Source organism: Myxocyprinus asiaticus, chromosome 24 (genome assembly GCF_019703515.2).
Source record: "Myxocyprinus asiaticus isolate MX2 ecotype Aquarium Trade chromosome 24, UBuf_Myxa_2, whole genome shotgun sequence".
Lineage (NCBI taxonomy): Eukaryota > Metazoa > Chordata > Actinopteri > Cypriniformes > Catostomidae > Myxocyprinus > Myxocyprinus asiaticus.
In genome coordinates this window covers 10,922,973-10,943,348 of record NC_059367.1, presented here as the reverse complement: position 1 = coordinate 10,943,348, position 20,376 = coordinate 10,922,973, and the positions used below count along the sequence as shown (strand labels likewise).

General features: G+C 36.1%; 2 protein-coding genes across 3 annotated transcripts in view; one reads left to right on the top strand and one right to left on the bottom strand.

The window, feature by feature from the left end:
- LOC127414734 (acyl-CoA-binding domain-containing protein 6-like) overlaps window positions 1–8,523 on the bottom strand; it is a 68,401-nt gene extending 59,878 nt beyond the window's left edge. The window contains exons 1-4 of one of the 2 annotated variants that reach the window (XM_051652971.1): window positions 8,416–8,523; window positions 8,043–8,337; window positions 2,465–2,529; window positions 2,211–2,307 (exon numbers count right to left, since the gene is read on the bottom strand). In XM_051652971.1, coding sequence (XP_051508931.1) covers window positions 2,211–2,307; window positions 2,465–2,529; window positions 8,043–8,318 — 438 coding nt within the window. In that variant the 5' untranslated portion in view covers window positions 8,319–8,337; window positions 8,416–8,523. The other variant, XM_051652970.1, reaches the window with a different exon arrangement.
- Window positions 8,524–13,454: 4,931 nt separating this feature from the next.
- xpr1a (xenotropic and polytropic retrovirus receptor 1a) overlaps window positions 13,455–20,376 on the top strand; it is a 97,165-nt gene continuing 90,243 nt past the window's right edge. The window contains exon 1 of the mRNA XM_051652941.1: window positions 13,455–13,777. Within this exon, the coding sequence (XP_051508901.1) occupies window positions 13,709–13,777 (69 nt within the window). The 5' untranslated portion in view covers window positions 13,455–13,708. The remainder of the gene's footprint in view (window positions 13,778–20,376) is intronic.

Genomic DNA, 20,376 nt, shown 5'->3' with positions numbered 1-20,376 from the left:
TGCAGCCACCCGGCTCTTTTCTACAACAATTTTAATTCAACGACTTAAAGAAGAAAGAAAATATTACTGCTTTGAGTGGAAAAGCACAGCATCTGCACTTTTTGCTAGAGTAATACACTACGTTTTATTAAAACACAAGAAAATTCCTGCTGATGCGCTTTTCTACCTACAGAAGAAAGGAGTTTAGGAACCAGCTATTGTCTCTCTCTCTCCCTCTCTATCATGTAATGGAGCTGACTGTCCTCTTTATAACAGACTAACAAAATCAGTTTATAAGGGTGAGTGGAGAATTTGTGCTTCTGTGCCAGTCTGGATGGAAGTCAGATTGCGTTACCTCCACTGGTGTCAATGAGAGATAGATGTGTTACATAAGGATTCAGAGGAGCAGTTAGGACTGGCATGGGGATTGTGGGTAAAAAGCAGGGAGAGGATGGGTGGGGGCACACAAAAGCAAGAAAGAAATCAAGAGAATATGAGAGCTATAGGAAGAAAATGTAATTATGAACGCAGGAAAGAGGGACGAAGGGTTTTGAGTCAAACCTGACTGTCATTCATTTTAAGGGATAGCTCATCCAAAAATGAAAATTCTGTCAAAATGTACTCACCCTCACGTTGTTCCAACCCGTATGATTTTCTTTCTTCCATGGAACACAAAAAGAGATGTTTTGCAGAATGTTAGCCTCAGTCACCATTCACTTTCATTGGATGGAGGAAAAAAAAGATGCAATGAAAGTGAATGGTGACTGAGTCATTCTGCCTAACATCATCTTTGGTGTTTTATGGAAGAATGGAAGTCTTTGAAACAACATGAGGGTGAGTAAATGATGACCATTTTCATTTTTGGGTGAACTAACCCTTTAAGATCCCTCAGATTGTGATAAGATTTTCTTTAAGTCAATGGTCAACTACCCAAAGACTTGAGTACGACTGACGGATCTCAACACACGCACTATCTGAGACTGCCCCCTGCTGGTCATTGTATCATCACACTCACTTATGTAGTGTTCTCACAGCATAGAATTCCACAGATGTTATAGTATCAGTAGGTAGCCACTTAAATGCAGCAGTTTGCCTAAGGAAATTAGACAGATTTGTAAAGATAACTAATATGCCATAAAAATAAGCAAGAAAAGATCAATGCTGTTTCATTGTGATAATACAGACTGACATATTGTATCATATCAAGAGACCAGAACACATAAAATGCATCAGGGTATCAGTGACCGGACTGCAGAATGGATGACTAGTCTTTTAAAAAGGTTAATCTTGTAATTTAGTGCAATGGAAAGAGGGCCCTTATCTATTACAAACAGTTCTATAACTTTATTGTTTACATTATGAAAGAAGGCAACACACTATTTCTGATTCAGTTGCTTGGATAAAAAGAAATCAATATAGTGGTCAATGACATATCATTAAAGGGTTAGTTTACCCAAAAAATTTAATTCTCTCATTATTTACTCACCCTCATGCCATCCCAGATGTGAATGGCTTTCTTTCATCTGCTGATCACAGATAAAGATTTTTAGAAGAATATCTCAGCTCTGTAGGTACTCACAATGCAAATGAATGGTGACCAGACCTTTGAAACTCCAAAAATCACATTAAGGCAGCATAAAAGTAATTCATAAGACTCCAGATGGTTTAATCCAAGTCTTCAGAAGCAATTTCAATTTTGGGTGAGAACAGACCAAAATGTAACTCCTTTTTCACTACACATCTTGTCATTGCAATGTCTAGGCATGATTATGATTTCAAGCTCGATTACACTTACTAGCGCATAAAACATGCTAGATGGCACTATAGGAAGTGTAATCGAGCTTGAAATCATGATCGCCAAAGACACTGCTATCAAGATGTACAGTGAAAAAGGAGTTATATTTTGGTCTGTTCTCACCCAAAACCAACTGGATTGCTTCAGTAGACATTGATTAAACCACTGGAGTCTTATGGATTACGTTTATGCTGACTTTATCTCCTTTTTGGAGCTTTTGGAGTTCTGGTCACCATTCACGTGCATTGTGAGGACCTACAGAGCTGAGATAGTCTTCTAAAAATCTTTGTGTTCTGCAGAATAAAGAAATTCATACACATCTGGGATGGCATGAGGGTGAGTAAATGGTTTAACTATCCCTATAAGTGTAGCTTTCCTAATTTGCTGAAAACTGCTCTTATACAATGGCCCCTGCAGTGAGCAGCATGACCTTTACCTTCTGGGTGCCTTCTGGATCGAGGGCATGTACACAAGACACATACTCCTGCATGGCCTCCTCTGCACTCATGTCCCCAAGCTGTTTCCATGCTGACCTGTAAACAGGAAGTACTTTGTTTAACAATAAAGCTTTGATTTGAACTGTCTTTTGGCCATTTTGTTCCCAAAAAGCTCATGTTACTGGACATAAAAGCAAACTAGTTTGTCACTTAATTGCATCTTTGTCAGCTGTGAAATAAACCCATGTCTTACCATTTTCTCTGTCCCTCGAAATCAAAGAAAGCTGGTTTTGGTGTGTTGCACTTTCCAACTTTGACCTGTCAAACATGCAAATGACTCATTTGTTTATTGTTTTCTAAATACAGTTAATTCAGCATTAATTTACCAATTCTCAACAAACTGATTCCAATGTTAAATGTTTCACAGTAGGGTACAACGGGGCTAAAGGCACACCTTAAAGGATTAGTTCACCCAGAAATGAAAATGCAGTCATTGTTTGCTCATCCCTGTGTGGTTATAACTCTATATGACTTTCTTTTTCTTAACACGAAGGAAGAAAATGTGAAAAGATATTGTGCTCAATGATGTCATACAAAGGCTAACTCTAACAAGAGCAACGGTTCACGCAGCATCCTTGCAATATTGGGGCATTCAAGAGAAAACTCCTTTTGTTCTGTGGTAATCAGAATTTTTGTCCTAACCAACAGTGACGAGCAACGGTACATTCTAGTGCCCGACCGATATTATCGGCCGATATTAGCCTTTCATCGATATATCGGTATCTGCGTATATTTTACCGATATGCGCCAATATGAAAACTTTTTTTAAGAACATATAATGCAGAAAACAATGCTTTAGAATTGGTGTCATAGCATAGTTTGTCCAGCAGAGCGCGCTCCGACTCCACTGTTTACAGAGCTGACTCTGAGCTGACAGTGGCTCTGCAGACAGGGCGGAGTTAAGCGGTGTCTTGGTAAGTTAACTAGTTTATAAAATATATACTGGAAACTTAAACAATGACCCCATCATTTTCCCTTTTCAATATGACTAATATAAAATTAACCTTGTCCCTGACAACCATGTCACTCATGTCTGTTTGCTGTTAGCCAGCTATAGTTTGTCAGTAATGTAGCAGATTGAAAGGTAAACATCAGAGTATCTTTTTGCAGTTCAGCAGACAACGGTGCGGTGGTGGATTGTGTGTGGTGAGTGTAGATTTCAAGCTATGTTGTTACGTAGTTGGTGAGACACAATGCTGGAAAGTAAAATAAACAACGTCTGTCTTTTACTCTCTGTGACAACGAGCTTATAGTCAATCACGTAGCTACTTTCAGTAACTACGTTTCCATCCAAGGATGTTTTGCGAACAATTTTTAGCGCATCAAAATAAAGCTGATGGAAACGACATAATATTTTTCCGTTTAACTCTAGCATATAAACTCTATGTCGATACAACAAATGTCGCGAAAAACTGGTTTGGAAACACTTTTTGTCGAGAAAATTGGCATTAACGCAAAAATGTAGTGACACATGACAGAATTGACCCCAATCATTAGCATGTGTTAATCATGACGACAAGGTATAGGTTTCTTGAAAGACAATTTATTGTACGTGATTATGGATTGATCTGAACGGCATAAAGATCCGATCACTGCAATCATGACACTTCCAGGTGTGCCAATAAAAATATCTCACATCAAAACATGCACATTGACAAGTGAACGGAGAACAAATGAATGGCCACTGTTTGTGATTAATTTAATCGCGGTATACATCCATTTATTTATTAAAGTTGCTTTTATACACCATCCAAAATAATAGACAGCAGTCACGGAATTAGCCCACAATACAAAAATATATATCATTTCTGTGCACAAAGAGGTTTTAAATTAAAAAATAAATATACAATACTTATTTGGAACACTAACATATAGCCCAATTTTATAAAATTATTGTTTAGCTTACTTTTGAAAAAATGCTGGCAAAATTCCCTATATTAAATTAAATTACCAAACAAATAAAGCATTAAATAATTATTTTTTTTTTAAATTACCAAACGAAATATTTTTTATTTTTAGACCTATATATGCCTTTACTTTACACAAACTTAAATTAGCCTTACCCTGTTCTGTAGACGAAAGTCGGCTGAATGACATTTTCTACACTTCAAGACTATAAACTATCAGAACTATTTGTCCAATGTGGAGTTTACTTTCAGAAAACAAGTTTTGATCCTTTTAAAACATTTAAATATTTGAAATCTAAACCTCTTTACCTCGGATCGCATTTGCTGAGCTTCTTCAGAAAATGTTAATTGCATGATGATGCTAAAATTAATTTGAGATGATAATCAAGTTCAGTTGGTCGTTAAAAGTTGCTGGACAAATATGGGACATAATGCAGCTGTGATGGCAATGCTTTAGATTAGATGATTGTTCAAAATAGCCTATTGAATATCAGGAATGCATCAATGTAAACCCTGATATTACACCGCATCAATTTTTCTTTAATAGCTGTGCACACCGCATACACACGTCGATGGATGGTCCTTATACTAAGACTGAAAATTTCCCCACTACTTGGTGCAGGTTTCCAGCTTGAACAGGGCCATGATGATTCGCTTTCGGGTCAGAACCGGTGACAACCTGCGATAGGCGCAACATCAGCACCAATATTACAGTCCTATCAGAAGGGCAACTGCTCCCTTTTGATTGCAATTCCTCATCTTCTGATTGCATTTATTTGTGAAATTAAAATGACAGTAAGCTGGCTAATTTCAATGAATTGTCTCAATACTCTCCCCATTTTACCAAAACTAAGGAGGAAAAAATTAGGGACATCTGGCAGGCGAATTAGCGATAAACACACATTTCTGAATGGAAACGGCTTAAGGGCAAATTTATTTTGCGCTAAACCAAAACTTATGCCACAAAATGTTTTTTAGGCATGATGTCATCACGCACACCATTTTTATCGATAAAAGGCCATTTGAATGGAAACAGGCAGATGACGGCAAATTTCGCCAAAAAATTGTATGCATTTTCACTTTGTCGATAACAAAATAGCGCGAAAAGTGGATGGAAACTAGGCTATTGTTGTCAGCTGAGTGGAAGCTAATGTGTAAACATGTCTTCACCAAACTGTTTTGTTCAGGATTCACAGTTTGGTACTCCCTTCAACCGAACAATTCCAGTCGTTGCATTTATAAAATGTAATATTTAACAGTCTGGTTTTCCACCGTTGAAAGTTTCCCCTGAACTTGTATAGCAGAATACGGTGTAACACCGCTGCTGCTGTTTATCTCTTATTTCGGCAGGTGTAAATGCTTCTTGTTTTACAAACTGCCAATAATTGACTGGCAGTATTAATATAGTCAGCATTTGACTGATACTAAACAGCAATACTGATGTTTATTTAGCTATTTATTAGATTTTTATTTATTCTTTATTTTAATGGTCAGCATTTGACTGATACTAAACAGTAATACTGATGTTTATTTAGCTATTTATTAGATTTTTATTTATTCTTTATTTTAATGGTCAGTAATTGACTGATACTAAAAAGCAATACTGATGTTTATTTAGCTATTTATTAGATTTTTATTTATTCTTTATTTTAATGGTCAGCAATTGACTGATACTAAACAGTACTGATGTTTATTTAGCTATTTATTATATTTTTATTTATTCTTTATTTTAATGGTCAGCATTTGACTGATACTAAACAGTACTGATGTTAATTTAGCTATTTATTATATTTTTATTTATTCTTTATTTTCTCAGTGTTCATTTCTAGAATTTATACATCTAGAATGTATAATAATAGTCAAATATTTTTTGATAAAAAATATCAGCCTTCTGAGTACCGTCATATCAGTGCAAAATCGGTGAAAAATCCACATAGAAAAGGTCTGTTTTCATTCCAGCTCAAAAATTAAATATATCAGCCACCATATCGGTAATCAGTGAATTTTCCCTCTCTAAAATCATTATCGGTCTCAAAAATCCCATATCAGTCAGGCTCTAGTACATTCTATCGATTGCTTGTTTTGTTTGGGGTTTTTTTGGTTGTTTTTTTTGGCATTGCTTGGGTAACTCAATCCACTGTGAACAGTCCAAAATCTTTATAAAAAATACGGCTGAGCATTGAAATGCATCAGTTCTTCTACTACAATCTCTTCAGACATGTTTAGTAAATTAATTTCTCTGTTTTGTGTGCAGCTTTGTTGTACATTGAATACATTAGAATAAATTGTTCCTTATCGTATGCTTTCATAACAATCATGAGTCTCGTGGAATAATTTATTAGACTTTCGAATTATACTTTTGCATTATTTTGAAGCTTGAAGAGGTTGTCACCTTAAACAGCTATTGTATGACATCACTGAGCACAATATATTTTCACAATTTCTCCCTTTGTGTTAAGAAAAAGAAAGAAAGTCATAAAGGGTTATAACAACACAGGGGTGCGTTAACTAATCCTTTAAATAAAATGTGCTTCTTCTCTGGTCACAAAGTGTATCAAGATTGAAAAAAAAAATACATTATTTTTAATTGAATTTTGATAATATATTTATTTATTTATTTTAAAAGATAATCTTTATTTTTTAATTAAAAAACATTTAAAAGTGGAGAGGGAGCCTTTCACCCCACACTTTGGGTAAAAGGCCCCCAGGGGGTATATAGTGATATCATGTAAAAATAGGGACAATAGTTATTGGGCAAAATGTGTCAATTTAGGTAAATACTTTTGAGACAGCAAGATGCTTTTTGAGTAACAAATTAAGATTGTTACATTCACAAAATAACCATTTTAGAAAAGGGTTTACCATTTTCTGTTAATTTTTGGCATTCTATAACATCTCAAGTATTCTATAAACAAATTAATCTCCATTGTGGTTGAATCAGTCAACGTGAGCCCACTTTGAACATTCTTCATAACAAATCTATCTGCCCCACTTAAGAAAAATGATGTGTTTTATAGGAGCCTTTATCCCCTGCAACAGGGATGCTTTTTTACCCCAAATACTATCCTTTCACTTATTTCACAGTTATTAAAAAATGTTTGATTCAATCACCTTGAACAAAACTGAAACAAATAAGTATTTTGTCTCAAAATAGATGTGACAGTTTCTGGGATTCTCATTAGCTACATACATTTGCAGTATTTAAAAAAATAATTAAACATTAGATAAATGTACATCAATACTTTAGACATTGCTCGCAATGATCTCATGGATCAGGAATATTTTGCAGTGTAAAATGACAAAAATGTGTTTAGGAAAGTACTGTGGTAGTTTTTGTTGCGTTTTGTGTTTGGGGAGAAAACTAAATCAAAAGTGCCTTTTAGTGCCCCGTTGTAACCTCCATTAAAGACACTCTTGCATATCTCCACTGACTCTCATACGGAATCAACAGACACATCTGTCAGAGGTACACACACCTTTATTTAACACGGGAACCACAGTGTATGCCATGAAAGCACCATAGTCAGTTCATTTTATATGAGTAATACAATGATAATTTGGCATTATAATCACTGTAATTAAAATTATAATAATAATAATATTGTAAAAGTTTAAACAGTCGGTTTTGAATGAGATCGCATATTATTGTATTAGGGCTTTGTAGTAGTAACAATATCCGAATTAACTGTGGCTATGGATACTATGGTGAAAACCACGGTAAAAGATAATTTGCGGTTGGGAATTCAAACTTTTTGTTGTTGTTGTTGTTGTTGTTGCTCTAAATCCGCCTTGCCCTGTCGTAGACATGTCAACTATCTTTACTGCGATTGTTAAAGAGGACAAAGACAGCTGTTGTGAGTTTACCTGTTTGAACCTGGCGTACAAATACAGCAACTGTTCTCTACTGGCTGTCTGGACTAGATCTCGGACCCGGTCTGCTGCCGCCTCAAACTCGTTCTCCAGCTCTGCTCCTTCCAATCGAAGCGCTGTATCCACAGAGCCACAATCAGATTTCTCTAATCCGAAATCTGAATCCGAATCGGATCCTCCACCGAGCGGCTCTCCGGTGTCAGGCCGGGCTGGATCAGTACCGGAGCCCGTCGCTGAGTCTGGGGACGATGACGGAGATCGGGACGCCATTGTAATGAATAGAGATTTCCTAAAGGGAAATTAAGTTTATTAATGCTTTAATTAATAAATAAATATTAATAACACAACGCATACGGGTAGTACCTACAGAACGTTATACGTAATCTGATTTAGTCGGACTTGTTTTGAAAATTTGGTCCGTCACTGGTACGTCACAATAAAAGTCACGAGCGCCTACTGTGACCGCGAGTAACAGTTCCAGTATTTTAGGTCCTACCACATTCACAATGGACGCATTATGTTAAAGAGAAAAATCACGCAATAACAACTTTTCACAAAACTAAACATAGTATCTATAGCATATTATATCTAGATATTATAAACCAAAGTACAACGGGTCTAAAGGGCCCTGGGGTCAAAGGCACTTTTGATTTTATTTTCTCCCAAAACACTAAACAGCAACAAAACCTACCACAGTACTTTCCTCACCACCTGTTTGTCACTATACACTGCAAAATATTCCTGATCCATAAGCTCATCGTGTGCAATGTCTAAAGTTTGATTTTGAGGTAATTTGATCTAATATATATATATATATATATATATATATATATATATATATATATGTTACAAATGTATATAGCTAATGAGAATCCCTGAAATGATCACATTTATTTTGAGACTAAATAATTTCAATTTTGTTCAAGGTGATTAAGTCAAAAGTTTTCTAATAACTGTCCATTAAATGAAAGGATAGTATTTGGTTTTACCCCAAATGTGGGAGCGTTTACCCCAAGTGTGGGGTAAAAGGCTTCTTTGCCACATTGTTTTAAAATTTTTTAATGAATTTTAATCAAAACAATCTTTCGTTAATATTTATTTTCACACAAATTATGTTGCTCCATCAGTATTCAATAAAAATACATTTATTTTTCTCCAGTCTTGATGCACTTTGTGACCAGAAAAAAGCAAATTTTTGTGCCTTTGCTATTTAAATTAATCTTGAAGGCATGTGTTTGACCTCTTTTGCTGACCAGGGAATGGTCAGGGAATTAAAGGACCACAAAAATGTACATATTATATTACACTATGGATATTACCTAATAGGACCTCTAGATCTATTTTTTCCCTGAAATTGTTTATATCAACTTTCAACATAAAAAGGAATATATTTCTGATGTCTTTGGACAGTGTATAGGCTACTAGAGTTTACTGAAAACAGAAATATCACATTATTTCACAATTAGCGTGCAGCAGACTTTTTTGGTTGCTCTATTTCTATTAATTAATTTCGTTTGTTATTAGAAATTTAGCAGCTGATTTTGCATGATAAACATTGACCACAAGATGGCACACAGTCCACATCTTTCAAACTGACTGGCATATCTTTATGCCCACTACAATCTTATTCCTCTGCAAGCCGAGGTCCCTTGCAATATTTCCAAATCAATTTTCTAATTATTAAATATTTGATTTGACCATAAATTGTATCTGTCATTTCAGAATCCATACAGATGAATGGAAAAATATCTATGAATTATAAAGAGAACTTGCCCAGGGTGATTAAATTGGAAATGTTCTGACTTTTTTTTCCTGCACATTTCTGGTTGGGGCATAGTAGTTTTTTTTTTTTTTTTTTGTTTTGGGATCTCCCTGTGTTGCCCCAGAGCAAAAACTGGCACCAGGGTGTGTGCTAAAATAAACCAACATTAAAGGGGAATGAAGGCCTCTTAAGGGACATAAATCATGTTTAAAATGGTTTTAAATCAGCAAGCAATATATCAAGAAGTTGAGTTAAACTAAAACAAGACTGGAATACTTGGAAGGTCTTCGGGGTTGTAGTTTTGACTTTCTTTAACTTTGTCATGTATTTGAATCATTCATTTATTTTTTTCATATTGGCTTTTTGTCAATTTCCTGAATCTAACACTACAGCAAAATCATGATCTTAATGGGGTCATGACATGAAGAATCACATTTTTCTTGATCTTTTGACATATAAGAGATCATTGTACTATAAAAACATACTGTAAGTTCCATAACTTCCTCCTCACTGTAAAAGGAGCATTTGTTGAAATCAAGCTGCCAAAACGACTCATTCTCTACTTCCTTCACCTTGTGATATCATACTGTGATATACATTTGCATCTGACCGCCTCCACAACAACACATCAACATCTACTTTATCTAATCACTTCTGTTGCCCCACCCAGTAGCGGTGAGCAGTAAGATAGCAAGTAGAAAGAGCACCAAAAACAAGTGTTTCTGACAGAGGGTCAGAATGTGGGTGGAAATTGATAATGTTCTACAAATATCTTCTTCTTTTACTTTTCCTGTATGTGCCGATAGGCGTCGGGCTTCTTGAGCCAGGAGTTAAACTCCCCTCTGTCCTGCATGGGGCAGTCTCTGCACCTCGCCAAGAGTCTTCCCTTGTCTCCTCGCAACACCGGCAATGTACTCATCCCACTCGATCTTGGGATGTCCCTGTGTTCTCTTGCCTTTTGGTCTGGCTTGCCACATCTGCCTGGGCTTGCGGTTCTCCATATTGTGGGCGATGTGTCTGACCTAACTCAGTTCTCGTCGCTCGATGATGTCACTGATGGGCTCCTGCTTGAGCTCCTCCCTGATGGCTGTGTTGTGGACACAGTCTCTCCTGGTCTTCCCCACCACTTTTTGCAGATATCTCATCTGGGCGGCTGTGATTTGGCTCTCTAGCCTCCTCTGCATGGTCCTGCTTTCTGCTCCATATATGAGTGTTGGCAAGTAGATGGCATTGTAGACATGCAACTTGGTCTTCTGGTTGATTTCTTGTTTGCCTACTATGGTGTTGTTGATGCTGTATTAAATCTGGCTGGCCTTGCAGATCCTGTTGTTGATCTCCACGTCCTGCTTGTTGTCTGACTTGAAGATGGTCCCAAGGTATTCGAACCAGTCGACTTGTTTGACTGGTTTGTTCTCCTACATGATGTTGAGGGCTGCTGGCTCTCCTTTGGTGAACTGCATCACCTTGGTCTTCTTCACATTGATGATTATGCCGCTGTCCTTGAATGTATGGGTCCACTCTTCCAAGGCCTGCTGCAGCTCTTCTTCATTTTCTGCCACTAGAATGATGTTGTCCGCGTACACCAGAGATTGCAGGTACACCAGTGTCATCCTCCAGTTTCCAACTTTCAGTCGCCATGTTCTCCACCGGCATTGTTTGATCACCTGGTTCATAAAGACCAGGAAGAGAGGTGGGCTCAAGCTGTACCCCTGCTTCACGCCTCTGCCCATCTCAAACTCTTGGGAACACCCGCCGATTATCATCTCCACCCCTCTCATTTGTGCGTAAAGACTCCTAATTCATTGCTTCAGGCTCTGGGAGACTCCCTCGGCGTCTAGCACTTCCCAGAATTGTTCCCTCGTTACTGAATCGAAGGCGGCTCGCAGATCGACGAACACCGCATAGACGTCCTTCCCACGACTGAGTCTCTTGTCGGTCGAGGGAAGGATGTCTACGTGGTGTTCGTCGTCGATCTGCAAATGCCTGTTACAAATACATGACTGTTTTTTGTGTAAAAAAAAACTTTGCTAAAATTATACGAGAATCTCAAGGAACATATTAAAATAATAAAAAAAGGCATGTCATGACCCCTTTAATATATATATATATATATATATATATATATACACACACACACACACATAAAGTTTATTGCAGTTCACTGTTGTCAAAATGTAGAATGCCCTTTTTCATGCAGTACAAAAAAAGTAGGCCATTTACAATTGAGCTTGTTTTTTGTTTTGTTTTTGTTTTTTCATCAAAGAGGCAAACCACTGCCTTTCCATCATCCAAGAGGGCAAAGAATATATGAATACTTTATTTATTTCAAAATTACATCATAAGAACAAGTAATGCAAATTTGAAGGCTTCAGCAGTATTATAACAATTAACAATGTAAATAAGGTTCTTAGGTAATTAAAGGGTGACTGCATCAGATTCCCAGCAGCTGAACTAGCAAATGATGTCATTCTGACAGGACAAATCTGTCTAGGATCTTTTAAGAGCTGCTTTACAATGCTACACTTGGGCTGCGTTGGAAAACTGGAAAATGCTGCCTTTGGAGGAAGGATGTCATAAGGTGCTTTTCAAACTGTTCTGAGACCAGTTTCATTAAGAGTTCCATTCATTCAAAAAAGCTGTCAGTTAAGCCATTAACTGATTAGGCAGCAAGTCAGCTGCCTACATTTTCGGATGCAGCCTTGATCTTTGCCCAGGCCCTTCCCCCATGGTTGCTGTTGCTAGGTCTGACAAGCTTTCCTACTAGTACTTGTTTTTGTTTTTACAAACATGGAGAAGAGTTGATGTAAAACAGGTTCATTTGGGAATGAGGAATTACACAGTTAAATTCATAGCATGCAGTTCTCAAGATTATTAGCATTCATAAAGAAGAACAACGCCATGTGTTTTCTCTGTGAGTGCATTGTGTCTCTGTTAAAAGTGCTCCTGAAACAAAGTTTTACCGTGTTGATGGATAACTTCAGTGAAAGTTTAAAACTATCCAAACACACAGGACTTCCTTAGACTTACGTTAGAAAAGAGCAAAATGCTTGAAAAACTGACGGCAGCTGCCAAGGTATGATTGGTCATTAATGGACTTAAGGCAGAGCTTAGGGTATGAAATAAACAAGTAAATAAATAAATAAATAGGCTAATCAGGGCTCCAATTAGCCTATTTGGGTTCTGAGTTTACACTTGTTTCCTTTTGGCTTGACATATTGACGCATTAGCACTAAGAAATCTATCTTGACCAGACAAAAACAGCTTTAACATTTATTTTTTTATTATTTTTTTTTTTATTATTAATATTACTGAGAACACAGTAAAAAAAAATCAAAATGACAAGATTATATTGACTATAGTGACTTTTTATTGGGTATTAAGAGATATCAAAATCTATATAAAATTGTATATCCATAAAATAGAGGTTAAAACAAGGCTTGGAGTTTTAAGAGTATTAAATGTACTCTTATAGAACGTTTTTACCAAAAGAAAACAGTGATCACAAACAGCTGTTTCTACACGCGCCTCTCGGTGCGCTGTGACGCACATTCTTCTTTCAACGAGCGCGCGCTGATGGCGGATAGCAGCAACTACAAGCGCTCAGACAGTCGCGAGAGAGAAAGTCACTCCCAGCGACGCCCGGACCGGGGCTCCAGCGCTGTCATTCAGTCACCTGTTTCGGGAAGGAGAAGGCTACTTTTAGTCTCTTTATGTTGCACGTTTCACTTTGAAAGGGGATATGTGGGAACGGGAAATAGTGTAAAAGACGGGACGGGATTTAGACAGAGCGGCTGCGTAACTTAGTGACAGAAATAACAAAAGCCCCCAAGAAGACGCTGCCCGACCGACCCGAGGATATTATTATTATAGGCCGGCTGTGGATATTTGCTCCGCCAGCATGAAGTTTGCGGAGCACCTATCCGCTCATATTACTCCAGAATGGAGGAAACAATATATTCAATATGAGGTAAGAAGGCCGAGATTTATTTATGAATTTTATTTTTATGAATCGCTGCATTTAGTTTGTGAAGCGACCCTGAGAGAGTTACTGCCCATATTCAGACACACTGAACTAAACATCAGCTGAGCAATTTATTTTAATAGTTTGTAAATGTAAAATGCATTATGAAGAAGCAATGAAATAATGTTTGCTGTAATGGGGCAATTTGCGTTAAAATGTAGGCTATGGATAATGCATTTTTTTTTATTTTTATTTATTTATTTTTTTTTTTTTTTTGCCATTTAAAGTCAGTTTTTTATTGTGAAACAAGGGTTATCTCGATTAAATATTAAATTATTAAATTCATATTATTTAATGAATTACATGTTAAGTCCTCTATGAAAATTATTAGTTTATTTGTCTCCGTGCTCCGAAATGAATGAGGGTCAGTCACTTTGGCAGCGTATACCTCCAAAAAAGCAATAAAAAAATATTTTTATTTCGTTCTTTATTCTGTCCTGTTTCAGTGGACAGTTTATATTTAAATTAATTTCAGGACCTGTTCAAACTCATTCTCGCCTGCTGTCTTGTAACTCTCACTGTCATCACTGTGTCTGGGGTGCTGCCAAACACCTGCCTCAACGTATGGCAGAAAAATAGAGAAATCACCTCAAATTCATCATTCAGAATGGTAAAGTCATATTAAGTTAATCAGTTCAACTGTTCCTCAGTTGTTGATGTTTTATTTTGGGGATTGAGCCAGAAAGAACATAATATGATTTGATGTAATTAGCATGCTCTCCCACTTTATGTGTACATCAATTAATTTATTGTGTGGGAGCTCAGAGTAGCTTATTTCTAGCCAGAAAGCTTTTTCTTTCTTCCTTTTTGTAAATAATGAAATTTTAGGACATTGGTTTATCCAACAGAATGTTCTATCCATCAAACCCTGAGTCCAGATTGCTGCTTTTGAGATATATATTCATTCTAGTAACATTTTTTTTTTTGTTCCAGTATAATTTCATATTTTATGAGCGTTTAAAGATAATAATATAATAAGTTAATAAAATAAATGTAAAATGCACTCTTATTATTTTAATGTATAGAAGGTTTAACATGACTGTAGTTTGTGGTTTCCAACCACGATTTGTTTTATGAATTATGAACAAAGGAAAAGGTCTGGACGTTGAGCGACTGATGGTATTTTCATTTCTAAATGTAACATGCACCAAGCATCAGCTTCTGTAGAACGCAATAAAAATAATCACAAAAATCTTCTCAGTTAAAATTACTTTTACAGTTTGAATATGCAAAGAGATTTATTGTTATCATTTGTATTAAATATTAAATTATTACAGTTTGTATACATTTTTGTTATTTTATGTTATTATTTTTAATTTATTTTTTTATGACATCTAAATAGGGAACATTTGGAATGGTTATTCCACTGTTAGATTAATAATTTCAAGGATGATTTTTCTTTCATGTTGACTTAATGTTCCTAGGCTGTGAAATTATTGATTGCATTGCATGCTTAGCCAATAAATCAATGTTATTTGTTGTGTAATGGTGGATGGTCAGGGCGTCAGTGTGTGTCTTGGCGCAAAGGAGGAGAAATCCTTTGTCTGGAGCACTGATTCCGTAATCAGACGCAGAAGCCGGGCAAACATGAAAGTACTGCAAACAAAATTCATTCATCCCATAAAGTATCAGTGACTGTATATAGATATTCTATTGATATATAGATATCAATTGAATATCAGTGTGCTCAAAACACTACAGCACATCTGTTGCAGATTTTTTTAGTTGTATCATTGGCATGCATATAGCTGATGAGACTGCTTTGTCTTACTGTTTGAACAGTCTCGATAAGCTTTTAAAGTTGTCTTTGCTGGGACTTCACACATTTCCCTTTCGAACTTCAGTGACTGGCTGCTTGTGCCAAATTACATGAAAGAATGGACTGCAGAGAGATTCCAGCTTGATCTGCCAAGGGCAAGAAAAAAGACGCTTGAATTCATCAAAAATAATTCAATTCATAATGATTTCAATATCAGGGAATTTTGCATTGATCGGCGTGCTGTTTGCATGACAAAGATGGATGATTAGCAATATCTTTTCCAACACTGTACAAACTTTTCTTTGCACTGTCTGACTATTCTTTATCTGTTGTGATGGATTGTAGAGAAGTGGGGTTCTAGGCTTTGATTTGCTCCTTGGCAAGATAAATACAAACAACTCATAGTGGTTCAGCCATTTTTAATACAGTCTGATCCATTGGTGCTCAGTCCTACAGACAGCTCAATGTTTCCTAAAGAAGTCCCTCTGTGGGCAGTTAAGCCATGATTGCTGGAAAGACTCAGTCTTGGCTCATCTGTTGCCTTACCGCTTGTAGCTGACAGCGTAAAGTCATTGGGAAGAAGCTCCACAGGCTCTACACAATAAAAAGAGTCCATAAACAGGCTTTAAGAGCCTTATAAAGAGTGAAAACGCCGAACTTTCTTACCTAGTCCGTTCCTTAAAACTTTGAATGAGATGAGATGATTACTATTTTATATTTGATCTATGTAACATCCTAAAACAATTGTGACCTTGGAAATGTTATGAAATATCGACCTTTACAGTGATTTTGAGTGAGCGATCACATCTACATGCGACAGTGCTGTGGAAAGATGCCTGCAATAATAAAAGGGTGAAAGAGGGTTGATGAATCGCCTAATTCCCCAGCTGATAAATTGACAAACTGATTGAGGGATAAATGAATGAGATCTCACACTTCTTGCCCTGCATATTAAATAGCTGTAGCATCATGATACATTCGCCATTTAGAATGATGACAAAGAGAAAGAGAGACAGCGACAAGGATGGAGAGGTCGCTAAACAACTAGAAAAAGAGATAATGATACAATGTTTATGTGGCTTACATCTGAGTGAGGAGAGATGAATGTAGAACTGTAAAGGTGTGGGCAGTTTAACAGATTTCTGTGTGTTATAGCTGCTGTAATCACCCCCGTGGGCTCAACCATTCACTCTGAACGGCAGAGACACCTAATTATGATTATCAATATTGCAATCACAATAAATATTCATAAATGCACAGTAGAATATTATGAGTGGAAATAACCATACTAATGGACTCAAAAATGGGTTGCAGGTCTGTTCTGATAGAGTCGTAGACAGCAGGAAAAAAAATGCTAAATGAAAAATGCAACCAAATTTTGTATGGTTAAAATAGCAAAATAAGTAAGCTTTTCAACCTTTAAAAGGGAGGAGAGAATACTTCCCATATCTTTTGTTGTTGACGTCAAAGGCTATTCATTTAATTAAACTACTTTTTTTTTCTTTTTTGTTTTTTTTTTGCAATTCATCTGTCACATGGTAGAAGCTAACCAAATAAGATAGATGCCAACATGGACAGGTTGCGTGATATGTATCGAAAACCATGAACAAAACAACAAAACTAAAGTAAAAGAAAATGCGACCCAGACTATAATTGTTGTCTCATCATAATAAACAGTTAAGTCAATAGTAAAAAGTAATGTGCACATTTTTTATTACAGTATATATCATATTTTCTTATAAATGAACAGGGAAAGTGTACCATTAGCTGACTTGAAATTAACAAGATGCTTTGACATTGTGGTGATACAATTTGCAGCCTATAGACATTGAGAGAATGTGTGGATCGTTTTGAACATGCATATATTTCTTGGAAGCAGCAAGGCCTTTGCTCACTGGCGGGGATGTATGTATCTTGCTGGCTGACTCAAGACCTGCTGTTCTTTCACGAACACACACACACGCACACACGCACGCACGCATGCACACACACACATACTGTAGACTAAAACACACATGGACTTATTCTCCCACAGGGATGACATCTGCTGCCAGGCTCACTAGACACACATATCTGTCTAAATCTCACAGTAGTTCAAACACAAACATTTTTGGAGGAAGAGTAGATGTATACTGCACCTGTAGCCTGGTGGTTGTATAACTTGAATACTCCGGAGAGAACATCTTGCCTTTGTGTCACCATCATCACTGCCATGGTAATAGCGCCATCTTGACGATTCTCTTATTTCATTTGCTGACATACAGGCCTGGCTTTGATCTTGAGTGTAAAATTTGTATATATTGAGAAGAGGTCTTTATATCATCCATACAGCCCTAAAATAATTGGTTTGGTTGGTGCTCAGATTGAACTAAGGATTTATGCTTAGCAAATAAAGGTTATTGACTGTGATTTTTCCTTTGTTGTGTCAAGATCTGCATTTCAATCTATATTGATAGAGTAGTTCCCTGCACTGACAGCAGCTTGTGTAGTAAACCCCCAGATAATGTTTCATCCCCTGAGTGTTGATTAGTTTTATGTTGGCTACTGCCAATACATTTTTTCTTTGAAGAAGTAAGTCTAAGGTAACCTATAAGGTGCTTGATTGAGTAACATCTAAATTAAGTGGTTTTATTCAAGTAAAATATTTTATTTGATATGACTGAACTTACCTGACTGCATCAGATTACACCATGCACACTGTAAAAAATACAGTGACCATGTTTCGGGCTTTACGGGATGCAGTTTTGATACCTGTATATTTTACGGTTCACTACTGTTTATATTATTAAATAATATAAACTTAAGATACTAAACTTCTGGAACAATAAAAGTGACCCCTCCAGGAGCAATACATGTAAGCGAAGCATAGTTTTAACGGGAAGACTTGCAGCTGTAAATCGTCAGGCCATTATCTAGGTAGCTCCTAGCCAATCATAGATCAGCCCTTGCTTTGTAAGTCTGCTTAAAATCTATGAAATTGCTGTTTCAGTGTGCCAACACAGCAACCTCCACCAGTTGAGTCCCGTCCTGCATGGGGGTAGGCTCCTCGCCCCCTGCCTCTTATCTCCGGCAGGATTTGACGGTTTGAGTAGCAATTTCATTGGACCGCCAGACAGGGCTTATGCCAAAAAGAGACATTACATTCCTGTATTTCATTATTTATCTAATAAATGTTGTGCCAACTTTACTTAAGTCTGTGAGTCTTTCTGATAGAATTTATACACATGCAGACACAGTGCACAGTGTTACTCACACAAACACAAAACACTATCAGAGTAAAACGTGACACTAAAATAATGCAATAAACATTAACTAAACTACATAAAATATAACACAGATCACCCTATTGTACATAACTGAAATAAAAAATAAGAAACAACTATTCCCATAAAATGTAATGAAATGTGATTGGTCACGTAGGAACTTCTGGGAACGCTCAATTATTGCCGTAATTTTAACAATAGTTTAGAGTAAAAAGTACATGTATTCTCTTGTTAAATATAATATACATTTTTACTGTTAATTGTACTGTAAAATGATCATTTTTACAACTAAAAAAATAAATTAACGATATTTTACTGTAATATTGCATGTATTGTCTTGTTAAATATATTATAATTTTTTACCGTATATCAAGGGCATAGGTTTGGTTTGAAAGTTGGTAGGGACTTATTGCGAGGAGGATGATTTTCAAAATGTTGGTATTTAAAAAAAGAATCCACACTCTTACCTGACAGACATTCATATTCAAAGGCGTTTTCCACAATAAGGCAGTTACTGACCGAAGCAGAATCCTCCAATAATTAGGCTGTATGCAAGCCCAGGACGTTTTTTTATTTTTTAAATGTATTTATTTTTTACTTAGACTAGAAAGATTTATACATGAACAGTATGATTGTTTAAATCTATTAATTTAAATGGGTGGATGGAAATCTGCCCTTGTAATCTCCAGAAAATGGTTTTAAAAAAATCTTATGCAATAATCACAAATGGCTGTGATTGGAGCATCGTGAACAGCTCTGAGAAAATGTACAGATGCCACATGACAACGCCTTTTATGCGTAACTTCAGAAGAGGTTGGACAATAATTTACACATGAATAATTACACTAAGAATCTTTGACAGTTGTTAAAATGAAAATAAAAGCATAGTATAAAGTTCAACTATTTTATATGTGGTAAAATTACCAAATGTCAGGACATTTCCAATTTTCTCAAAGTCATCCCTACCTAAATTTACGCCTATGCCATATATGTAAACGTAACTACCCATTAACCAATTAAATTTATTTGTTACTGTAGCATTTTTACATTATTTTACAGTTAAAATTATGTTTTTTTTTTTTTTAACAATGTATTTATAAGAGTCAAGTCAGGTAGAAATAGGTAGCAATGCATTTTTTTACAATATATATGTGTTTTAACATTCAAGCTTTTCTGTTATTTTTTATTTTTTTTCACTCTTTCACCGTAGTCAGGGTAAACACCATATTTATTTTAAGTGAGAGAAAACGAGGCTGCAAGGGATAGATGTTCAGTCCATTTAAAAAGGTTTTTCCATGTCAAATCAACAAAATTTCAGAAACATCCCCGGCTCAAAACTCTTGATATTGTTAATACTATTTATAAAGAAAGATAAACATAAATTATGATTAAATCCAAAATATCAAGTGCCATAGATCAATATTTAATGATTAATCCATTTTTTTTAAAAGCTTTGATTTTGGAGCAAAACTACAGGTAAAAGAAAAACAAAAAAAACATCCTTAGAAAGGTGATAGCATAAT